Genomic DNA, 23,232 nt, shown 5'->3' with positions numbered 1-23,232 from the left:
CTTAAATTGATGACTGTTTCAGGAAGCATCTTTAAAAGCAAAAACATTTTGTGCAGGATCCATATTTATCTAAACTTTAGCACTTGAGAATATGTTCTTCTGCACACCTGTAAAGAACTGCACTGTACATGAATATGCATGTAGCACTGTACATGAATATGCATGTAGCACTGTACATGAATATGCATGTAGCACTGTACATGAATATGCATGTAGCACTAGTACCCCGCACATCCTGTGACATCAGCTGGACTTAACAGCCTGTCGCAGTTGTTGTAACATCTCAATTGGATTCTTTTTTAGTGTTGCAGAGTCGATAATAAGTGTCCTTCATAGATAATGAATTGGCCAAAGAAATCTGCTAGTTGTGCTTCAGGTTAATCTTTTCATTAAAATCTAACCATGACAGCCATCTGTAAAATTGGATATTACATTCTTATGAACAATTGCACAGTTATGGGTAGCGGTACATCAGAATTGCAGGGTTTTATTTATGTATTTATTTTAAACTAGTTTATAGTGTGCACATTTATAACTGGGACTGGAATCTATGCACTATATATTTGAAGATAAAAAGAATACAGAAACAGAACTTCATTATTTCAAGTTTAATGGTATGCTGTAACGGGACCCTCTGGTGACCACATCACTGCACGTTTGTTTTTTACTTCACTTCATATTCTTAACACAGAATCCCAAAGCAGAAGTCTACATTTAAAGCATGTTTATATTTAATGTTATAAATCAGGTCACACATGACTGTGAGCTACACGGCAGTGCTTTCTTTGATGATTTTCTTTGTTCTTTTAAGGTCAGCAAAAGTATGATTTTTCCGAACATGGTTAATCTAATATTCATTCTAACTACAAGGTCAGAGTGGAAGACAAAAAGAAAAAAAATAGCAAGACAGATATCAAGTAGAGATGCACAAACCGGATATTCTGACGGAGCTCTCCACAGCAAGCAGGTAATGACACTCCAGCGAAGGTCAATGGTGTTGACTGGGCTCACTTGCATTTCCAGTTGAAACCATTAAAGAAACAGCTGCTTGAATCGGTGCTGGATGCTAACCTGACAGCTTTAGTTGTTTCAATTGGAATGGTAAAAGAGTGGAGAGCTCGATCATAAAAAACGGTTTGTGCAGGTCTAATATCAAGTATGATAATGAAATACGCTTCATTGATTGTAAAGAGCACACCGAGCGAGTGAATCGACTGTATCGGGCTGCTGTCGTCTGCATCTTGTTTCTAAAGCGTTAGCTGGTCAGCGAATGAACTAAATAACTACGCAGTGGTGTTCATCAGGCACAAGGGTCAGTATAACATGAAGAGCAATGGGAGGCTGACATCCTATGGCTTTGTGAAAAAGCAATTCTAAGATATCGATTCTGACATCCGCGTCCTGTTAATGTCAAAGCAAAGACAGGGAGCCACACCTGTGAGGAGCTTCTGCAGGATTAAACATGTTTCAGGTTATAGATATTCTTTCATTCAGGGGAGCCCAGTCTATATACAGTAGTGTGTATCATTCCCTCGATGAACAGTACATCATGCTGCCCTAGTGCATTATTTTATTATTATTATTATTATTATTTTTATTATTATTAAACATTTTAGCATTAGCATGTCATTTCTGAGCCTAACAAGCATACATATTCTGAATGCCTGCTTTATAATGTCTCATTGTTCTAAGCACAATTTTTATTTTCCATCAAATGAAAGCTTTTGATCTATTGGATTTAGATGTGTAATACTAGGAAAAAAAAAACATACTGTAAATTCAATTTAAAACAAGAATATGCCAAAACATTTCACAGGAAAACATTTTCACAGGGCAGCCTATTAAAGTAAAACACCTGACCGTGACTTCTGCCTGTCGTACCTGTGAGAGTCGTGACAAGCAGCTGTGTTGTTTGGGTTTAAATTAGCGGGTGGCAGACCACTTGCTCCTGCACACATTAATTACCTGCATTAACAAGCTGAAGTGAGAACGATATTCTATGGACCGACAGCGGGTGATTCATCAGCAATACTGTATTTCTATTATGTAAAAATGCTCTAGGATGACCCGAATGATGTGGAGTTATTTAGTTAGCAATCTGACTTTAAGGTCAATTCAAAAAGCTTAAAGTGTTTTTTTGTGTGTTTGTTTTTTAGATTGTTGCTGGCTTCAACCAAACATTATTCTATATTACTGTTAATGGCTCATTCCACGTTACACATGTTACAGCAACATTAAGGATGTTAAATCACTCCTTATGAGTTCTTAACATGTTTATCAAAAAAATGTTCCTTTAGGAAGGTTTTGGCTGTATAACTTTATAAATATATGTTACACCAAGTTTTCAGACTACATTACCATGCAGGAGGGTGGGCTCCAAACTGTAACCTGCGTAGCGTGGAATGGACCTAATATTTTCTTTTCAAGGCCTTTAGCTGGAAAATGAAGGAACAGAAAGGAGCCTGTGTCGAGCCCTTACCCTCCTGAGCGGCGTTTCCCTCCACGGCCCGGCATGGACCCTGCCATCCTCACCTGCCCTGCTCCCACTGGTGCTCCTGGTAGCGTCACGGGGCCCGGAATATCAGAAGCCATCTCTGTATCGTGAACCAGACACAAAAGCAATTGCTGGATTACACATAAACTTCAGGAAAAGACTTCAATTTACACCACACACAACCAATTCTCAGCCTCAAACATCCCTTGAATTGTTGCACTGGTATCCAGTTGTGGTACTGATATTACAGACCACATCTTATTTTCTTAAGAGGTCCAGTTCATCATTATTTTATATAGCCAGGATCTGTCGGTTATCAGTCTTGAGCAAGGCGTCTTTGATCTGTATGTTTTTAATAAAGCGGCCAGCACAGATTGAAGTGCACTTCTATTTGCATTCAGCTCAGAAAACGTCATCTGTGATCTGTTTACCTTGTGGTCCATGAATCAGCCTCTGCTGCCTGCCTTGCATATTAATTATTTTATTTGCGGCACAATTACTGATGGATGTCGAGCGCACAGGAACCATTTTACAGAAAGATGCTTGGATTATTCATGAGTAAGGCTGTATGTTTTCAGTTATCACGGATTTCACGATTTCTGTGAAATGTGTCATATAATAACTGCAGAGAAAAATGATCAATTTTAAATGTGACAACATTATGTTTAATGACGAAATGTCTTATTTTTAGACCAAATACAGCCCATTGTATGAGTAACAAAATCTCTGATATGCTTCCATTATCTGTCAAAAAAGATGCACCAGATTCTTAAATACATGAAACCCTTCCTCTTTTTAGCACAAACTGTACCAACATTATAGCAGCAGTTGTTAGAGCCACAAGCATCTTCTAGTTTAGTGAAATGAGTCATGACTATTATATATTTCATTTTTTTTGTTAGACTTGTAAGCCTTGTGTGTTAAAGTTTAAAACATAATCCAATTGATTAAGCTTCAACCTAAACTACTGAGCAGTGTTTTTTTTTTTTGACCGGGCATAAAGAATGTGTTTGATTGGGGCTGACCAATTTTTGTTCATTAAAGTATTTAAATTTTCAGTTAATAGATGTCTACTATTATGCAGACGCATCATTAATTGAATCTGCTTACTATTCTGCAATACAACAAAAGGGGCCTAAGAGAGATGCTCAAGCATGTTCTTCAGCAGCTTTCAACCCACCAACAGAAGTGCTTCATTTCCCATTCGCTCGGCATTTTCAAGCACACTAAACAAATCTGTATGCAACAAAGGTATCAAATTATGCACACCCCTTCCACAAAAGTACTGAATTCGCCAGCAATATTCAGACATTAGTTTTTTCAGGTTTTAAAACTGTTCCAGATGGTTTCACTGAATATGAATGAACTTGCAGTAATCCAGGATTCCACCACCCACAAACGGGCAACCCCACAGTACATGCTACTTACAAGACTTACTAATAATACAAAAGCAGCACTTATATATTAATATCAACATATGTTTGCCATACTATTGTATTCTGTGTGTCTATAAACTGTTTTCTTTTTGTATTATTGGGATACAGATTAGATTTCTGAAAATAATGCGCTCAACATGGAAGCAACCGCCCATAGATACAACTGTGCGCCCAAATTCATTTTGTTTTTAGTTACACTGACTTCAATTCAAATAAGTTTTCTTCAATGAAAATCTCTTTTAATTATACTGCATAATGATTAAAATAAATAAAGAACACTGACACCATACAAATAGGTAGGAATAACAGATTATGGTTACGCCCAGTATCACAGCTTACACATAGGGGCATCATTACACAGTTCCATGGAAATCATTTAAAAAAAAAAGAAAAGAAAGAAAGAAATTCTTCTGCAATATTCTGTAGACAGAAGGATCCAGTAAGTACACTACAATACGCAAGAGTTAAATAACAATATTTCACGCAGCTACTGGCACTTATAATACTGTGCTTTATTATACATTATGTTTCTACACACCAGGGTACTGTACTCCATTTAATAAAAAAAAAAAAAACAATCAAATGACATTACAATAATATGATGTACACTAACACATACATACATACATACATACATACATACATACATACATACATACATATCGATAGATAGAGAGAGAGAGAGAGAGAGAGATAGATAGATAGATAGATAGATAGATAGATAGATAGACACACAAAACAGAGTATTGTGAATTGTGATTCAGTAGATAATGCGGTTTCACTCCAGTAGTTTCCCGTTTTGTGTTCCAACCAGGAACTCAATATTTGTTTTACGTCTGCATTGTTCACTACGACTACTGCACACAAGACACAGCACAGTAAACAGGGTTGATCTCCAGCCTCTGCTATCCGAGCATCGTTACTACATTATAAAACAAATGAGACTGGATCCTTCAAAAACCGCACTGGTTTAGGGGTGCTAGTTGTAGATTCTTTACGTGATATTATTATTATTATTATTATTACATTGTGTATGTTAACCGTGTCAGAATCTCTGTTCTTGGAATCAACAGGCTATATCAACAGGCAAACAATGTGTAACAATTCTATCCATGCACGCTTAACTTACGCTTAATAAAAATCAACACGCACAGTCTAGGTGCAATTTGTATTCCTATTGCTTAAAAATAATACAAATAGGACCAGGAGATACGTAGGCTACACTACTCAGTAACGTATCCACGCACTCGTAAATCTGCATCTCCGCATACAGCTGCAAAAAATTATGCAAAAATAAATAAATCCCAACGCATTTTTTTAATTGAATAATTACAGAAGAAATTAAAGGACAATGCGTTTAATAAACCTTATTTCTATTCAGCAGCACACACTACATACACACAATCCCTGTGCTTGGGATGCTGTGATTGACAGACGTCAGAAAAAAAATGCTTTACAAACAAGTTTATTTTGTTTTCACAATTAAATAAACTTGTATGACATATTTACCTCAAGAGCAGTTAAATAAATAAATACATAAATAAATAGTACTCACCCGATGGATTCACAGCTGCGGGAGTTGCCATGTCGTCAGGTTGGGAAAAATAAAACGAAGAAAGAAAGTGACGCACAATACCGACGCCTAGGAACAAGCCGAGGTGTGTTTTGGCACACAAGCACAGTAATGCTGCTCAGAAACCATATGAAAGTGTAAAAAAACCGCAAATCCGCGCAAACCTTTAAAGAAAAAAATGATATGTAAGTAATTTCAGCTGCTATTCTGTAACAAATTCGGTACCTTTCAGAGAAAAAAATGCAAGATGTCTGAAAGGGTAACACCGCGAGACTTCAGCTGAATTAATTAAATGTAAAGTTTACTCTGAAAACAAATCTATTTGGTAACGCGTATAAAAGTTAAACGTAGGAAGATGGAGGTAGGCAGGCTGTAAGGGTTATTTATTTATTTATTTATTTATTTATGTATTTATTTATTTATAAACCCGTACAGAAAGATCAAGACCGCTATTATACCCGGTGTATTGCAAATTTTGAAGAAACACAGTTTCAAGTTACAGAACAAAACACCTAATATTTGACGTATGTGTTTATAAAATAGAACATTAAATGTAGTGTCTAGTATCAATTGTGAAAAAAAAAAAACTATAGTCGATAGTCTGTGGACCACTGCGGTTTGTAAGCAACACCAGAGCTAAATTACTATGTAATTTACGACTCTGTTTACCAGATTGCTTCTGTGTAGCAGTTTAGTGGACTGTATGCATATACCTAGTAGTGTTGTCGGTAAACGGTTAGTTTTAGCTGTGTTTGTTGTTTGTTTTTTTTGTTTTTTTATTAACAATAACAAACGTTGGTATGCATTAAAAAAAAAAAAAAAAAACACACACACACAACTTGGGTGGCAGGGTAACAGACAAATAATGTCTTCAGTAAGCTACAAGAGAAGAAAACTAGCGAAAGCCTAAAGGATTACACCATTTTAACACATTTCCAGTCTCAATGCCCCTGATTAAGTCTGTTAATAGGACTCAATATAGGTCAGCAGTGCCTAAATGAAAAGCTTCATCAGGTTTTGTTTCTTGCCTTAGGGAAATATTGAACTAATTAAAATTACCCCCAAATAAGTATTAATTGCTATTAATATACCGCACATATCTGCGATGATATGCCGTAAATGTAGCGGAAGGCTGTGTTCAACTTAATAACTGCTTATTTAACCTTCAGTTGCACCCTTACTAACAATGCGTTTCTCTTCCTGTATGAAGTTGCAAAGCATGGTAGACAGCCACTGAAGGAGATGCTGAGTGGTGTTTCTGAGAGAAGCTTGCTGTTGGTAACCAATGTAAAGAAGCAGAAATCAATGAGGCACAGTACCTGCGTTATGGCCTGTCTTTAAATGTGTTAGTCAGTGTTTTCCTTTCATTATTCTTGTTTAATTACCACATTCAATGTTTTGAAAGGTATTTATGCCAGATAGACTCACTGAGGTGCAGCATCTAATTTCCACAAATGCCTTGCCCTCATTTAACTGAGTTTAGGCCAGTGAAGACTTATTTAGAATTACATTAGGCTGGAGAGATCGAATTTATCCAGGCCAGGATTCTTTTAGCAAAACAAAAAAAAACCAAAAACAAAACAATAATACATTTAGTTAATTACACTTAGTAATTTACTGTAACTGACACCAGATTTGAAAGTTTAAAAAAAAAAAAGAGAAGGACTAACAGGTTATAAATAGTACCTTTATCAATATACATTATATTAAATAAATCTCACAAGTACAGCAGACTCCATTTAAGTGGTTGTAAATGATACATATGTTAAAAGGTCTAATTAAAATTCCACATGTTATGTTAACAAATAGGAAAGGCATTCATCTCTATAGGCGGATTTGAACTGATTTTAAAAAATATATAGTTCACTGTAAAGAAATAGGAAGAATAAAATCATTTTCAGTCTGCACGGTCTAGGGACTGGGAAGAATGTTTTTATTTTATTTTTATTGCAGGACACAGTTCATTTCTTACAATACGCTATAACTGGTAGTACATAAACCGTTCTTTAATTCCAGGGGTTACCCTGATATATTTAACATGTATTTCTTGAAGAAGGCCTTACAGACGGGACTAATTAAGAATCACTGCAGAGCTAAAGGTTTTGCAATTTGCTGCAACACAGCCGTGCACCCAGGTGCAGAGCTGGGGGTCGGATTACATAAGCTGATGAAGAGCTCTTGAGGGTACAAGTAAGATGATTGTATATTAAGCATGCAGCATAGGAATTAAAAATACAGAGAACTGGTTAATAGCAACAACATAAGAAGAAAAGATATGCCCAAACGGCTACCAGAAAATGTGATGATGAATAAAATCATAAGGATGTAGAGTGTATAACAGAGTGCATGCATGATGTTTTATTTTGCATTCAAAAGATGGCTACACAGCGACACATATGAAAAAAAACACACCACAAGTTAAACCACTGAAGTGATAGAACTCAATCGGCTTTGTATTCTATTGGTGATATAGTTTGTGTGTGGTCATTATGCAATCACAGCTGCAGTCTATTAGTCCTATTCAATCTGGAGTGGACACCGATCTTATCAGATATACTGTAGCTGTGAATGCATGCAAGGTTGGCAGACTTGTGTGTTGTTCACAATATTGCCCCCGGTTTCACATTGGTCCAGCTCAGTCTGTTTTTTTTTTGTTTTTTTTTCAGTATTTCCAATTGGAAACCATTGGGACATACTATGTCTCGCCAGAGCAAAGGTGCCACATTAATACAACTTTCTGTAATCACACCTCTTTAATATTTTCCTTTTACTGCCCAATGAAATTTAACTTCATGCTGCATATCCCTAAAACGTGGGTTGTTCAACCAAATATCCAGCCCGTAGTTCCTTTAAAAAAAATTTCCGCCCTGTGGTTTTGTTTATGTCTCCCTGTAGTGTGTAGAGATATTATTGTAGCTTTGTGGTAATCAAGCAGATTATAGGAGATTACAGACCAGTTTTGCATCTATTGTCATATTTTGAAAAGTCTCTGTGTAACCAACCTTCAAGCACCCCTCCTCGCCTATTCTCTGTGCTTTAGAAAAATAACTTTACCACCTACATTAATATAAACAGAAATGATTTCATTCACAAGTTGAATAACCACCCCCTACCACCCCACACACACAGCCCAGGTTATTTGTAATATACAGTATAAAAAAGTGCCTAGTTTGCTAAAACCATCTTCTGGCAAATAAATCTTTAATGCCTACATGTGGTTTATTACTAATCAAAATGCCTGATGCCCATAAAACATTATAATCAGAATGCACTTTAAATAATTGTGTTTACCAAGTTTTAATTAGATGTCTTATATGACTGTACTGCAGAAGTTCTGAATCATTTTTAAAGGCTTTTTCTCTGTCCTTGGAAGGAGAGTCTGAGTAATCAGTAATCCTATTCTAGCCTCTCAAATGTCATATTTAATCAATAGAAACCAATTCACTTTTGCTGCAAATGTATGTATTTGACAATAAAAAGAAACTTGAGCAAGCGGTGCTCATTTTAATTTTCATTTTATTGCCTATGACCATTCATTTCCTCTTGAAACCTCAGATTTAGAAAGTGTAGTTAGACTATTTCAAGTAGTACTATAATGTACATTAGAATGTTACATTGATGTAACACAAGATAGCTGAACAGTTTGGCTGTCCATTTCCCCGTTAATGATGTTTCCCTTTTACTGTTATTAAAACATTTTAGGGGATTCTCAAATAAATCTGTCCTGTGTCCACCCCCTTCCCCATCCCTGTCACTGGCAGCTCTGCTTATAACACATTTAAATGAAATATTTTTAAACCTTTCAAATTTCAAAAGAACATGTAAATACAGTAAGTAAGTAATTCATAATAGAGTTTAACTGAATAAGGAGTTTAATTGGGAAATCATTTTATGGTCTGTCACGCATTTTGGAAACTTTAGTGTTCTGTTTGTGTTGTTGGTTTAATCAATTCGATTATTGTCATCAGTTGTCCGAACGACTGCCAGTAAATAAGACTCTAATTACGCTATCTGTTTCTCCTGTTGCTGATCAGCCCCCTTCCCCTCCACTGTTTCCAGCTGGAATCAGTCCAGGGGAGAATGGCCGGGCAGCCTTCCTGTCTCCTTGTCACCCTTCTGCTGCCAAGGGTGAGACCACGGGTCAAACATATTCAATAAAAAATGCTATATACTGTAGTTGGGTAGCAGCCCCTAGAAAATCCTTCATTTAATTGTAAGCGTTCTGATATATGTTTTTTGGTTTTTTTTCTAATGGAAATGGCTGGTTTTGTGGTGTATGACTTATATACAGCAGTAAAGCTAGAGTATGTTATTGTAAATCTATAGTAATTCCATTAGGAATCTTTTTTTTAAAATCATACTAAATCCTTTATGTTTTACTGCACTGTATAATGTATGCTATATAAAACAGTAACCATATCTACCCAGTATTTGAAATGCACAGGAACTATTATGTAAAATAAAAAGTAAAGGTTGATTAGATAACAGTGAGCCAAGCCTGTCCCTTGTTTTGAGACAGATTAATCAGGCTGCAGGCAGCAGCTTCTTGTTATAGGCAGTCAAGGGCATAGATAACTGCTTTTCATCCTTTTCAATCAGATTCCCTGTTTGTGTATAGGCCAGATTAAAACATGTATGATTCTGAAAACTGACTGAGACACAGAACACAACGTAACACACAATATGGTTACCCTGTTCCAGGTCTCCCTACCTCTAACCCTGCCTCATTTATCTTGCCTTCGATTTATTAAGGGCTCCAGTGGCTGGTCAAAGATGTGAAGCACCTAGCTCCTCTTAATCATCAGCTATTGAGAATGATGATTGGGGGGGGGGTTAGCTGTTCTCCAAGTGGTCATTTTGTTTTCTAAGCCAAACACCTAATCTCTTTTCCAATGTTTACAGAGGAACCTGGCTATATATTTTCATAAATCTGTGCTCTTCAGTACGTTCTCTGTCGGTGTATGTTGTTGCTATACTGTTTAAGGTAGTTGTTTTAGTTTTCAGAAATCAGTTTTTTTCACACGGTGGTTCGAATATTTAACAGAACAATTTTAAGATAGGGATATTAATTGTTACAAATGTTTTTTGTTTTGTTTTGTTTAAAAACAAGATATTTATTTAATGAAATACGGTAATAAATATTTATATTTATTCCACCCAGTGAAGGCTAAACAAGCACACATCTGAGTTACAGGAGTTAATTTAAATGAATGACTTGACTTAATGTCTCAAAAAGACAGAAGGAAATTGGATATTGATTAGGGGTAGTTATCTTTCAGTGTTTGGCGGTACTATATTCAAAATTGTTTTTTCAATGTTGTACAACCAAGAACCAGCCCATCAACAATTTTCTTTTACACTGCTGCGTTAACGGGTGTATATCTCTGTGTGTCGATGGTCAGTCGTGTTAAACTATTAAGATGTTAACATAGCTAATCATTTCTATTGGCTTTTCCAGAATACACAACAAGCTATTTGTTTTAATAGAATGCAGCTGGACCACAGGGATCTACCGAAGCCCCATACAGAAGTGCAACAACTGCAAACTCTGCATGGCATGCCAGGCTGTCAGGCAGTGCTTTGCAACACTTCAAAAGACAATCCCAACACAAGCCCATGCTCCCTGTCTACATGGATCACCAGAACAGTCAGCGTGAGGCAGGCACTGGGGTTCCAGCTGCCAGGAGCTACTCTGCTGCCTATGACAGCGCTACATTGAGAAGAAAGGAGACCTATTAATATCTGACTGATCTGGAAATTCCACCCCCATTATTTCATGAGGGGAGCCCAGAGGAATGCTTACTTAGCAGACACAGTGAGACACCATGCACAGGTTCAGCAGGCAGCCAGCGATCACTGCAGCCAGAGAGGACAGAAGCCTGATACAGGGCTAGCTGCAGTCAGAGATACACAGAGGCAGTGCTGAACAGTGCTGAATGGAGCCCTCCAGCTGACAGAACCATGTGGGATTTAAGGGAACTGACACTTTGGCTAAGCTGAGAAGGCATTGCAGTAAGTGGCTATGTGATAATGCAGCAGCAGGCTCTGTTGTCTGAAGCTTACCTTGAAAACAGTAATAGTCTCAACAGAACAGGATGTGGACAGAAAGGCAGGTTGTCTCTTTTTTTTTTTTTTTTTTTTTTACCTTTCCTAGCAGCAGAATGCAGACTTTATTTTGCTGGCCTGTAAACGGAGAAAAACGGAATAGAAGTCCAGCTGGATTTAAGCAGGTGTTTCTTTCATCTGTTTTGTGTTGCAGGGATCCAGTGGTGCCTGCTGGTCCTGTGTGGAATTAATACCAAATAGGTTGCTTGGGTTTTTGTTTACATTTTCTATATCACTGTAGAATTTCAACTATGTCTTGTGATGGGCTGTTTATTGTCTTAGTGGCTTGTGTGCAGGTTTTCAAATACAAGGAGTTTTTTTGTATTCCTTAAGTCTTAATCATTCTCTCAAAAAGGCTTTAAAGAGTCTTGCAGGCATATTTTGAAACCTGTGTAAAAGGCATGCTGAGTAACGTAGTGTGAGAGAGGAATTAGCGTAAGCAACAATTAGCTGCTGAAGATGAGTAGGGATGCAGTTGCCTAGTGTATTTGTTGATGTATGTTGTTTTAAATGTATTGACAGGAGATTTCAGTGTGGTGTAGAAAGAATATCACATTAACGTTTCATAAGCTATTTCAGTTATATGTGGTGGTTCCCATAGCGGTCTGGCATAACACTGGAGATGTGTTGTAAATTGAAGATGGTGCAGACTGGATGCTGGAATGGTTTCCAGCATCCGAAGTCAATAATACAGGACTTTTGGACCTTTTTGGTTGATATGCTCTAAAAGTAATAGCTTCACCAAAGCTAACAGAAATAAGCACAAATGTCCTATTTTCTGTCAATGGGAGTCCACCAAGTTACTAATCAGCAAGTCTAATCAGATTTGAAATTAATCTGGGGCAGCCTTAAAGTGTGAAGTTGCTGAGAGTGTGAATGGAAGGCTAATACTACACAGGGAACTCAAGAGGCTGGGAGGTACATTGTGTCATAATCACCCTTTAATTAGTTTAAATGGAGCATTATCACTCAACCAGCTGCAAACATTTTGGAGTCTTTAGCCTCCCTTTCTGAGCTACCTGGGTAAGACACTTTTATTGAAATACCTGTAGACCAGCAGAGACTGTTTTTACTAAAGTAAATATTAAATAAATAAATGCATATTGTATGTGAATTATTGATCCAAATGTTACATTAAAGTCATTCTGATTTATATTAATGGAATATAACATTTTGTGCTGTTTTATGCAGGTTATTTTGGTTGCGTTAAAAAAATGAATAGCTGTTTTATCGCAAGTGACCTAATTCTTCTGCCAGTGTTTATGTTTAATGCTATCGCAGTAACTTACTGCAAGTAAGACACTTTGCAGAATAAATGATGATTGCAAAATAGGAAGTTCCTAAAAGGGTTTGAATTAGATTAGATGTGCTGGATCATTTTTACTACAGTTGAGTTTTTTTTGTTATTTCTCCTGACAGAGGTTTCCCTATTTTTTAAACAGGCCGGAGCACTGTATAAAACCACTGGTGACCTTGAAGAAAATAGCATTGGTGACCTTCAGCCCTGATCAGACAAAGTTATAATAAATAACATGTTCTCATTTGGGATGAAACCCCAAATAAATCCTGTTGGTGTTGGTAATAAATCACCTGTGGCAGGAAAGAGGTTAATGGTTTTCTCTCAGAAGACCTCTGTAGTGATTTACATTCAGTAATTCATTGCATATTCAATAACAACAGTTGCCATTTGGATAGTAGGAAGATAGGACTTAAAAATATAACTTTCTACAGACAGTTCTACCTTATACTTGCCAGTAAGGTATTGATACTCATTTTTCAAAAGCTTGTTGTTGTGAGTGTGTTTGCAGTAGCGTAATTTTCCATAAAATTCTAAGTATTTAATCCATGGCAACCCCCCCATAGCCCCTCCCCTTTTTACCTATCTTGTGATGTTTCATTGTCAGATAGCAAAATAACAAGCTTAGACAGCTCCCATAAATCAATCTGCAAACATTTGTTCTATTTGCTCTAGAAAGCCACCCCAAACATGGGTTCGGTATAAATATCTGCGAATGATAATGGGTGCTGATGTCACTTTGCCGCTATGCATCTTTGAACAGCTGCTCCTGCAAAGGGCGAGTCTCTCTCTCTCTCTCTGGCTCTAGTTTGTTGCAGCAGTTTCTAAGGGTGACAAAAGTTAAAAGATGAAAGAGAATGAACTGTGCCATAAATATCGAGCATGGTTGAATTATATAGATAGGATGTGTTTGCTTGTTTATGATCCCTCGCTGCGCATGTATGTCACACTTCACAATCTATGCATATATCTGGTGAGCCGCTTATCCAGCTGTCATGAAACTTGGTATTAACGCTATTTAGTATACGGTATAGAGAGTATCAGATTCTGTTTCATAGGAGACATAAGAATCACAATGGGTCCCCTTTATATATGTTATTGTATGAAATGGATATTGCAGTTGAACGCATTGGTAATTATTCTTAACCTTAACCCTAAAAGTGCATAAAAGCATAGTGAGATCACATGCAAGCAGAGTTGATCACAGATTTGCATGGCAAAGCATTGTAAAAAACATGGTTTACAATGGTGAACACAAGGTACTGTATATGCATGGTAAAAGCATTGTACATTTTATGAGAGAGCTCTTAAATTTTTTAGCGGTTTCAGCCATTCCAGCTTTACTGCGGGTCGAAGCTTAATCACACTATAGCTTATGAGCTCTATTACCTAAGGGCAGATGTGGTGACCTTTGACAAACAAAATAGAAATAGCCTCCCCTCCAATGCAAATGGGAGACACGTCACTTGTGAAATCACATGTTTTTCTCTTTTATTGATGCGTTAGCCTGGTCATTGTGTTGTCCACCTCTTCAAGGTCATCCACTCCATCACATCAGCACTGCCAATCCTCAATAGGGACTCCAGGGCAGTGTTGTAGTAGCCCCAGGCTCACTCCCCTCATCCAGCCAGCAGCTCGGATCAACTGCATGCTTTTTACCACTTTCCATCAGAGGCAACCCTTCTTATGCATTATTTTTGTTACTCGTGTAGAAATGTTGGACCCTTGTTACAGTGGGAGTTCTTTTTCTATTTGAAAATATAGTAAGGTTGATAATGTTTTTTGGTGACTTTCCTTAGCAGTTCCCCAAGTTGGAAAGTGGACACTCCCCAAGACCGATAAGTGAATTGTACTAGATGGGCTAAAAGAGGGACACTTACAGCTATGGCCAAAAGTTTTGCATCACCCTATAGTAACTAATTTTGCTTCATAAAGTCGAATGAAACCTGCTGAATAATGTTACGTTAGCATATTGAATTACATATATGGCTGGGGTTAGTATCACGCCTCACTGCAATCACTGCTGAGCCTAGAAACGCTGGATCAGAAATCTCAAGATGTGAAACTGCACTGGCAGTAAATATGGGATCTGGACACAGTACACAGAAGAAGGGGTGCATGGCAGGGGGAGATAATAGACCAAACTGCAGGCTAGTTCACTTAGTTATATGCAAAGCCTCACAGTTATTATTCTAGGCATCTACGCTTGTGACATGTATATGCTTTGTACCATACTGTGCGGTGATGGTTATATTAAAACGTTTTACACAGTCTTAAAATAAACCCCAAATGCATATGATCTGCAGATATTTAAAAAAAAGAGCTGTTGAGTTATATGATTTTAAATGAAATCACTCTGAAATAGAAAATGAATAGTGTTATCATCATTTTTGACACAGTGCATCATAATATGTGAGGTCAGCGCACTTGGCTGCAGTGCTCCATTTTAACAACATTCTTGTGACTTCCAAGACATTAAGGAATCCCCTACAGGAGCCGTGAGCACATCGGAGAACTCCAATAAACAGAAAGTTTAACCTGCAAAGTGGCTTCCACTTGCGCTGAAGCGTGCAAACCTGACCTTCGAACTGTAATTAGGAGTTGTCTTGGCAGGGTAAGAATTACATTTATGGACCTGTAGCTGTTTTTACCAAAAATAGCCCACGTCAGGCCAGCAGCAGCAGCAGCAGCAGCAGCTCCTCAGCCCTCTTTAATTTGTTTTGTGCTCTGCAGGGGCTGTGTGTTTTAAATTGATGATCTTGCTCTCCAGACAGCTAACAGCCTCAAGTCATCAGCCAATTGACTTTCTCACTGTAAGACCTTGTCCATGGCTGCCTACCAGACTGTGACCTTATTGCTTCCCATGCAAGTTCCAAACAGACTCAGTTTAAAGTTAGCATTCCTCTATTTATTTGTAATTTGCAGTTTGGCATATCATTTAATTGATCTGTAAAAATATATAAAACACCAGTCCTGTTTAAATTATATAATTGACATGAGTATACTCTAGTGACAAATTTAAACTGGTTTTATTCATTGTGTAAGAGCATGAAGAAGGTGGGCATTTGACAACTTGAGGGGCTGTACTGTGCTTTTGAACATCATAAGTCGTTGTGAAATTTCAATTTCCCAAGTGGTAGCACTAAAAAATGGTGTATAAACAACTGACAATCTGCAGATTATTTTCTTACATCAGCAAGACATCAGCAAAATTTAGAGCTTAAAAAAAGGCTTTTCTCAACAGTCTCCCCTTGGTGAAGACAGCAGTAGAGTAAAATCCCATATTGCTTACTTCTGAAAATCCATTCATCTGTAATGGCAGGTTAGTGTCCAGCCTCAGAATGTGGGTCAAAGCTCCTTGTTCACTTCAGTCCTGAAATTGGATATCCAGTACATTTACAGTATCATATATTCCAGGTTTCCTCTTCACTAATGATCATTGGCAAGAATCTACAGATAATCTCCGTAATCATTTTCAGTCACTTGGAGTTTCCACAGCCATATTTTTGGCTGGAGGTTTTACTGGAAACAGTTCAATCCAAAAAGTATCCATCATTTTAATTAGCACTCCTTGGAATTAGCATACATTACTGAATTCCTACTTGGCGGTCATGCATTCAGCTAAATAGCAATGAGCAATATACAATCATGAGCAACCTCTGAGTACCTCCGGCACACCAGAGTGTAACCATCAACCTGCCCCCCGGCCACACTGTCCCTAGGAGAGGAAAGAAATCCAGCAATAAGAAAAACCACTTGGAACAAAGTAAATCTAAACAAGAAGAATACATTAGATAACTCTTAACCATACCAAGTTACTATTTAAAGGCATTTACATCTAAGTTTGAATACCATTTTCATACATTTCAGCCATTATAGCAGAAGTTATTTTAAGCTTGCAGAAAGAGGAAGGCAATGTGTTGTTATCCAAGGCAATGGCCAGAATAAACTTAAATGGTAATTTTGCAGTTTACCATGCTAATACCACGCTTACACGATGTCTTTACTATGTTTTATAGTCTTTTATCAAACATATCAATTTTTCCATGCTTTTTACCAGACTTTTACAAAGCTTTACAACACTTTACTATGCGTTTACCACAGCATGCAGTACCTAGTGATGTCACTGGTGAAAATTATTGCTTTAGTTTAAAGTACTAAAATACAGTTTTTCTAAAACTGCATAGGTCCAGTTTTCAAGTCTATTTTTTTTTTTACTTATGATGTTCACTTTCCATGCACAAAGCTGGAATGAACGGAGAGCATGGGAAAGGTTATTTTAAACGTGGGGCATTTTGTAAAGTTCAGCTGTGAAAAGGTTTAGGGCTTGAGCCAATTAACAGCTGTTGCTGAATCGAAATAACACTACTGTTCAACAGGCTGCAGGGACTTTGTATTGTACCAAACTGTCACACGGAGCCAGTACTGAGCACCAGATGAGAATGGGTATGTCTTTTAAATGGTGCACAATCATACATGAGTTCCTTCACTGCTTACAGCACTTACAGAGATAGCACATATTAACTTATATTAAATACACAGGGCACTCAGGTAAGATGAATCTATGTAACCTACAGTAAAATTATAATTATCATAATTTACTAGAGCTTAAATTATAATAAGCATTTATTAGAATAAGAAACCAATTAAGAGTGCAGCATTCTATGATATTTTGATATAACATTGAGTTGCTTATTGTATTAAACTATGCACCTGGGTCAAACACTATGTAGATATTTTGTTAAATGGTTTTGACTTCTTGGTAGTTTTTACAAGTACTCTATATGTACACAGTATTGATGTATTGATTATTTTGTCTGATATAGATTCATCATTATTGCCCTGTGTAGAGACTTTGCTTTTTGATTGCCTGGTATCCCTTTGTGTGCAGGTGTTTAACCCTATCGGCAGTCACTGTACACTACCCACCAGCCATCAAACACTCTGAAGGAAGAACAAACTGTTTTCATTCTGTTTTAAGTTGATTCAAAGATAAAAGGCATCCTATTCAAGCTTTCGGTTGACCGATCGTAGTGTCCTATTAAATTGCTAATGGCGTTGCCAAGGTTACAGTTCCCGAGAACGGGGGATGAACAGAACAAGAAAGATAGGCTTGGAGAAGAGGAAATTGCTTATTAGTGTGATGTAAGGTAATACCAAAATGCTGACGCAAGTAAAGTACAAGCTCCCTGATTATTTAACACCAGATGCATGACAAAAGTGTTTCTCTCTTATTTAGGTTTGTGCTGTAGTAGTTCAGCCTCTTTCAATATGGGTAAGCTAATAAACAAACAAACAAACAAACAGAGAAATAAAAACAGCATTCATAAATCTGAACTCACTTTTGTATTTAAACAGTTCTTTTTTGTATAGTCCCTTTTGGTATTCCTTAAGCATTTCTCCACTAAAGAGGAAGAGTATTCTTCTATATCAGAACAAACTCTAAATTTAGAGAACCTTCACAAAAAGAGTCTTTAAATAGTGAAGGTATAACTTTGTGAATAGGGCCCAGTAATGCAGTACTACAGTAAAATAAATAAAATTCACTGACAAAACATTTCAATTAGAAGTCTTTCCAAACGTCCTTAGTTAGCACTCTGTGTAAGAAGAATAAGCTCGCTTCACTGAATTCCTTCTGGTGTGGTTGGTCATGCAGTCATGCTTGCAGTGGACTTTCTTTCATCGCCGTTGAGTGAAACAGACTTACTGAAGGGTGTCTGAAACTGAGATTCAATGTCAAGTGGATTGTGGGCTTTGTTTGAACCCAGAGATTGTGTTATCTTGTGTGCTCCTCTCAAAGTACACGTCTAGATTCCTGGTAACAGGGATAATGACATTGGCTTGGCTATCATCTCAGCCCTCGGGGAATCCTTATTATGAGGCAGCAGTGTGAAATTTTAATATCCTCTCCTTACTCCCCCGGCGCCCTGGCACTCTCCAAACTGCATGATCGGGTAATAAACTTTTCTAATTAACATGGAAGGATAATTTTACTGCTCTGAGTGACTACAAAACAAGACCTTGATCTCCTGGCCTCTTACCTAGTCAAATTAATTTATCTAATAAAATGTACTGGTCCTAATCTGATGATCTGCTGTTCCTGGCACGCTGCAAGTTCCTTTATGGGTTGTTTTGTTCTTTATTACGACAGTACAGCATAATAGGCTCAGTCATAATAAGCTCAATAACAGCTTTGATAGGGTTTTTATTAGTATTTATATATATATAGTAAAATAATTTTCTAACTGGCTGTTTTGTGTGTTTGTTATTATATAGTATTGATTTTATTATACTTACTGTACTAAAACTTTATTTCATCTATTAAACCACCTGCTTTCTACTGTGCACCCTTTCTTACCTGTTTATATCCTTTGCAGCTTTCTGCAATCATTATGTTTCACCAGTGCTTCCTGACTCCCTATAGCACCTCCTGTTTGAAAAGTGACGGGGTGCTCGTGAAACAGAACGCCCATTCCAATGCCTAAATGGAATTTCTGTTCCAGATTTAGACTTTGTTAGGGAAAGTGATCTGGGGGAAAAGCCTACTAAAGCTGGAGAGCTAAGAAAAAAAGACCAGATCGGTATGCAGTGCTGTTACTGTCGCCCCAATGCTCCACTGCTCAGTGTGTATGATTGCTTTTCAAGTGAGCCATTGTGGTTCTGTTTTTAAAATAAATTTTGCTTGCTGGGTAATGCATGGTGAAAACTAGGCTATATAAGTAAAATACCATATTTGATATAGTTATTTTACTAACGTATTCACATAGACCCTGACATTTTAAGTTTGATTACATTGTAAAAAACATTCTCAATTCTCTTGCCATTGTTTCACATTACATCTGCAACAGACGAAGGTCTTTAGAAAAACTTTCATGCCTGGCATTTTTTCTTTTGTTCAGTTTTAAAAGTGGCAATGCTGTTTCAGCACATGTGTCTTAATTACAGAGCCGGCGAAGAACAACATTGTTTTCAGCCCAGGTGACGCTGATTGTTTTTAAAGTACCAGGATGCAGCAGAGTGCTGGCTGGAACCACAGAGTGTCTGAAACAATAACGATTAGATAGAGAGCAAGAGTGGCAGCTAAGCAATGCCATCACTCTGCTGTTTGGCATCGCAATACATCAGCTAATGTAATTTAGGGATGTACAAGGCTGCTTTATTGGGCTTACTGCTTACAAGGTCCAGTATGTTGGACACTCTTTCTGAGAGATCACAGCTTATACAGATGTTAGAGAAAACAGCTTTATTAACATGCTCTGTTTGTTTGTTTTTTTAATGAAAATGAGGAAAACTATATTGAGGAGTTTAAAACACCTTCTCTAAAATATCCTTTCAGTTGACATTTATTCACATTGACACATATAAAAAAAGATTTAAATTCAGAACCTGCAGGGGATACTTAGTGGGAGAGCGTAATTGCTTACACGGCCAGATATGTGAGGTAAAGGGACAATATACTGGAAACATCTCTTAAACAGGTACAAAGAGGATATCTGCAGATTAATTTGCATTAAGCTTAGGGCAAACCATTTCATATTTATTGGAAGATAAAAAAAAAAATACTGTTTTGGCAGACTATTTGATGTTTCTTTTTTTTTAAGATCAGGTGTTATACATTTAATTTGCCATTCATTCATAATGAATTATTCTGACATCTCCCTCTAGGACACAATATCCTCCTCTCTGTCCTGGGTGACTTCTGCCTCCAGCTTTCTTGAAGACCTCCTAACTCTTTGTGTACTTCAACCTGTTCTTATGAGCATATCTTATTTAAAATGAATCTTATTAGCTCTGTAATTCCCTTTTCGTTGGTGGAACACTTTTCATTATTTGGGTGTATACACATTATACTTCAGTTTGGAAAGACCACTCAATAGCTCCTACTGCTTTCTGGTAGCTAATAACTGGTTGACCAGCAGCTCTGTTAGATTAGATAGCAAATTGCACAGGATTTTTTAAATTTGCAGGCACCGTGAAACTGAACAAAAAGCTGACATTTCATTATTACTGTTGCATGAACCCGTAACGGAAGATGTATTAAATCACCCCTGACTGTGCAGAAATAAGCATTTAAAGTTTTGAAGATGAAATTAAAGGTGGGAAAAGTAGACCTTCCAGAAAAGCTTTAGAAAATAAGCTTTAGAAACACGTCAGAAAATTCTGTCCCTAGAATCTACAGTACATAGAGATTATTAAGTCACCCAGGCACTCCTTTGCAATAATAATAATAAAAAAAAAACTGTGTTCTAGGAATCTGCAACTGTGTGTTCTAGAATTGGAACAAAATAAATCACTAATTATTACCATATCTGCAAATCTAAATAACACCGCCTCTCTGTTAACCCCAGGAGGGTTTTCCTACAGGGTGGATTGATTATGCCCCTTAATAACATCACTTAATAAAAAAAAAATAATAATTAAAAATGGTCTGTGGAATATCAGGTCGGAGAGTTTTAGGGCAGGTGATATATAGATCCACCAAGTTTTAGATCATTAAAATAGACCCCATTACACTTCTCACAGCCTCACTTTGAAGGAGGTATGTTGTTGTTTTGGATGGAAGGAAGATGTTGCTGATGTAGAGTGTCGGCTGCATCCTGTGTATTATCAGCTTTTATCATACTGCATCTCAACCTTTGTCTCTTAGATTTATCAGCAGGATGGTAACAGTGGCAGCTAATAAGACCAATGAAGACAGAGCAAAGCGATGGAGGACACCACACCAGAGCCCGCCTTTGTAGATGTGGACAAAGGATTCACTTTAGCAGGACTGGTCTTTCTCTGCCTGTTCCTGATTGCCATGATCATCCGCTGTGCCAAAGTCATCATGGACCCCTACCGTGCCATCCCGACCTCCACGTGGGAGGAGCAGTACCTGGATGATTAGAGCGGCTGAGACATCACCATGGAAACGGTTCCATTGGGATTTCTTTACTGAAACGTGGAACGCTGTAGCATGCTGCTGTTGGAAAAGACTGAGTGAGGCTTTTTTTTTTGTTTTTTTATGAGGAAATGTGCCACAAAATCCCTCACATCAACCAAGAAATTCCTTCAATAGAATAAAAACTGTGCTTGAACCTTTTAATAAAACTTGGGAAAAGGGAGGATACCACCTCCTAAACACGCCGGGCTCAACACACCTGTCAACCAATCAGAGCTTCCCTGTTGCCGAGACTTCACTGTGGACCGACAATCGCGCACTAAGAAAGCCATCATTGGTGTCTGTCAGTAGGTATGGCTGCTTGTGCTGGCATTTAAACAGTCAAACATTTCATACATTAAGCATTGAGATAAACGTCTTCTCCGCCAGGGTCTTATTTCAATAATAGACATGTTAAAAAGCCATTCATATTTACTAAAGCGTAGGGAAATCTAATTTGTATACATTTTTTTCTAATTATTGGAACTAACAGTATAATTTACTGAGGGGTTCTGGAACAGTATGTTTACTGAACTAAACTAAATACAGAAAGTGTAGACATAGGTTTCCACTTGCTATTTTATGTGCTAACAAAGGAAAAGTGTCCTTTTTTAATATTACTGCTCGGATCGAGGCACATCACCACACAATCGACTTGCCGTACTACTGTAAAGACTCAACTTCTAAGGCACAGGTTGCATTTTCACAGTGGTTTAGCTAAGTGTGGTGCAAACCCTCTACTTGTTTGTCTGGTTATGTTAATGTCCCTAGTTTGATTAGATTCTTATTAATGTATTCTAAAATGCATGTGAACAAGTGCCTCAGCTACAACCACAAAGATTGTCTTGAGTATTTTTTTCATACTTTATAATGAATAGTGCACTGGAACAATAAAAATACAGTAAATAACCGCAGTAAATATACGGTATGTCTGTTTGATGTAAAATAGTATAAAGCTAAAATTTAGCAAACTTATTGTAATATTCTTAATAAAGAAAAATGTTGAATTGGATCTGCATATGTTTTATTCAGTTCAGATCAGTTAATGATCTGATTGTGTGTGTGTGTGTGACAGTGTATTGTATTGGAAAATATTTATAATGACACCTTGAAACAGAAAATGTCACACTGAAAGGCTGTTTGGACGAGTCCATGGTGGTTTATACATCTATAGACAAGCTATTTTGGACTCACCAGTGGATGGTGAAACAGCCTTCAATAATAATAATAATAATAACCTAACAAGGGAAATAATTAATCATTTGAGTTAAAAAAAAGTAGGTGCAAACATAAGTATTGTTTTTTATATATCCACCAAAATGATTTTGAACATTACTACCACCCAGAGCCTTTATCTGCTGGTCTTATAATCATCTTATCATCCTCTATTAATGCCTTTAGCGCTTC

At 37.2% G+C, this 23,232-nt stretch overlaps 2 protein-coding genes across 6 annotated transcripts in view; one reads left to right on the top strand and one right to left on the bottom strand.

Moving 5' to 3' along the window:
- Positions 1-5,760, bottom strand: part of LOC117429480 (aryl hydrocarbon receptor nuclear translocator 2-like) — a 41,244-nt gene extending 35,484 nt beyond the window's left edge. For all 4 annotated transcript variants that reach the window (XM_058998916.1, XM_058998917.1, XM_058998918.1 and 1 more), the window contains exons 1-2: positions 5,486-5,760; positions 2,480-2,594 (exon numbers count right to left, since the gene is read on the bottom strand). In XM_058998916.1, the coding sequence (XP_058854899.1) occupies positions 2,480-2,594; positions 5,486-5,516 (146 nt within the window). In that variant the 5' untranslated portion in view covers positions 5,517-5,760. The remainder of the gene's footprint in view (positions 1-2,479; positions 2,595-5,485) is intronic.
- Positions 5,593-22,856, top strand: LOC117962569 (cortexin domain-containing 1 protein-like). Of its 2 annotated transcripts, XM_058998921.1 has the most exons (3): positions 5,593-5,688; positions 10,962-11,515; positions 21,553-22,856. In XM_058998921.1, exon 3 carries the CDS (start codon positions 21,613-21,615, stop codon positions 21,790-21,792), a length of 180 nt encoding a protein of 59 aa, XP_058854904.1. In that variant the 5' UTR covers positions 5,593-5,688; positions 10,962-11,515; positions 21,553-21,612; the 3' UTR covers positions 21,793-22,856. The 2 variants fall into 2 exon arrangements, with proteins under 2 accessions (XP_058854904.1, XP_058854903.1); XM_058998920.1 differs by lacking the exon at positions 10,962-11,515 and having other exon boundaries at positions 5,605-5,688.
- Positions 22,857-23,232: the final 376 nt, after the last annotated feature.

This window comes from Acipenser ruthenus, chromosome 24, assembly GCF_902713425.1.
Source record: "Acipenser ruthenus chromosome 24, fAciRut3.2 maternal haplotype, whole genome shotgun sequence".
Classification (NCBI taxonomy): Eukaryota; Metazoa; Chordata; class Actinopteri; order Acipenseriformes; family Acipenseridae; genus Acipenser; species Acipenser ruthenus.
The sequence above is the reverse complement of the archived record's forward strand: the minus strand, read 5'-3'. Positions and strand labels throughout refer to the sequence as shown.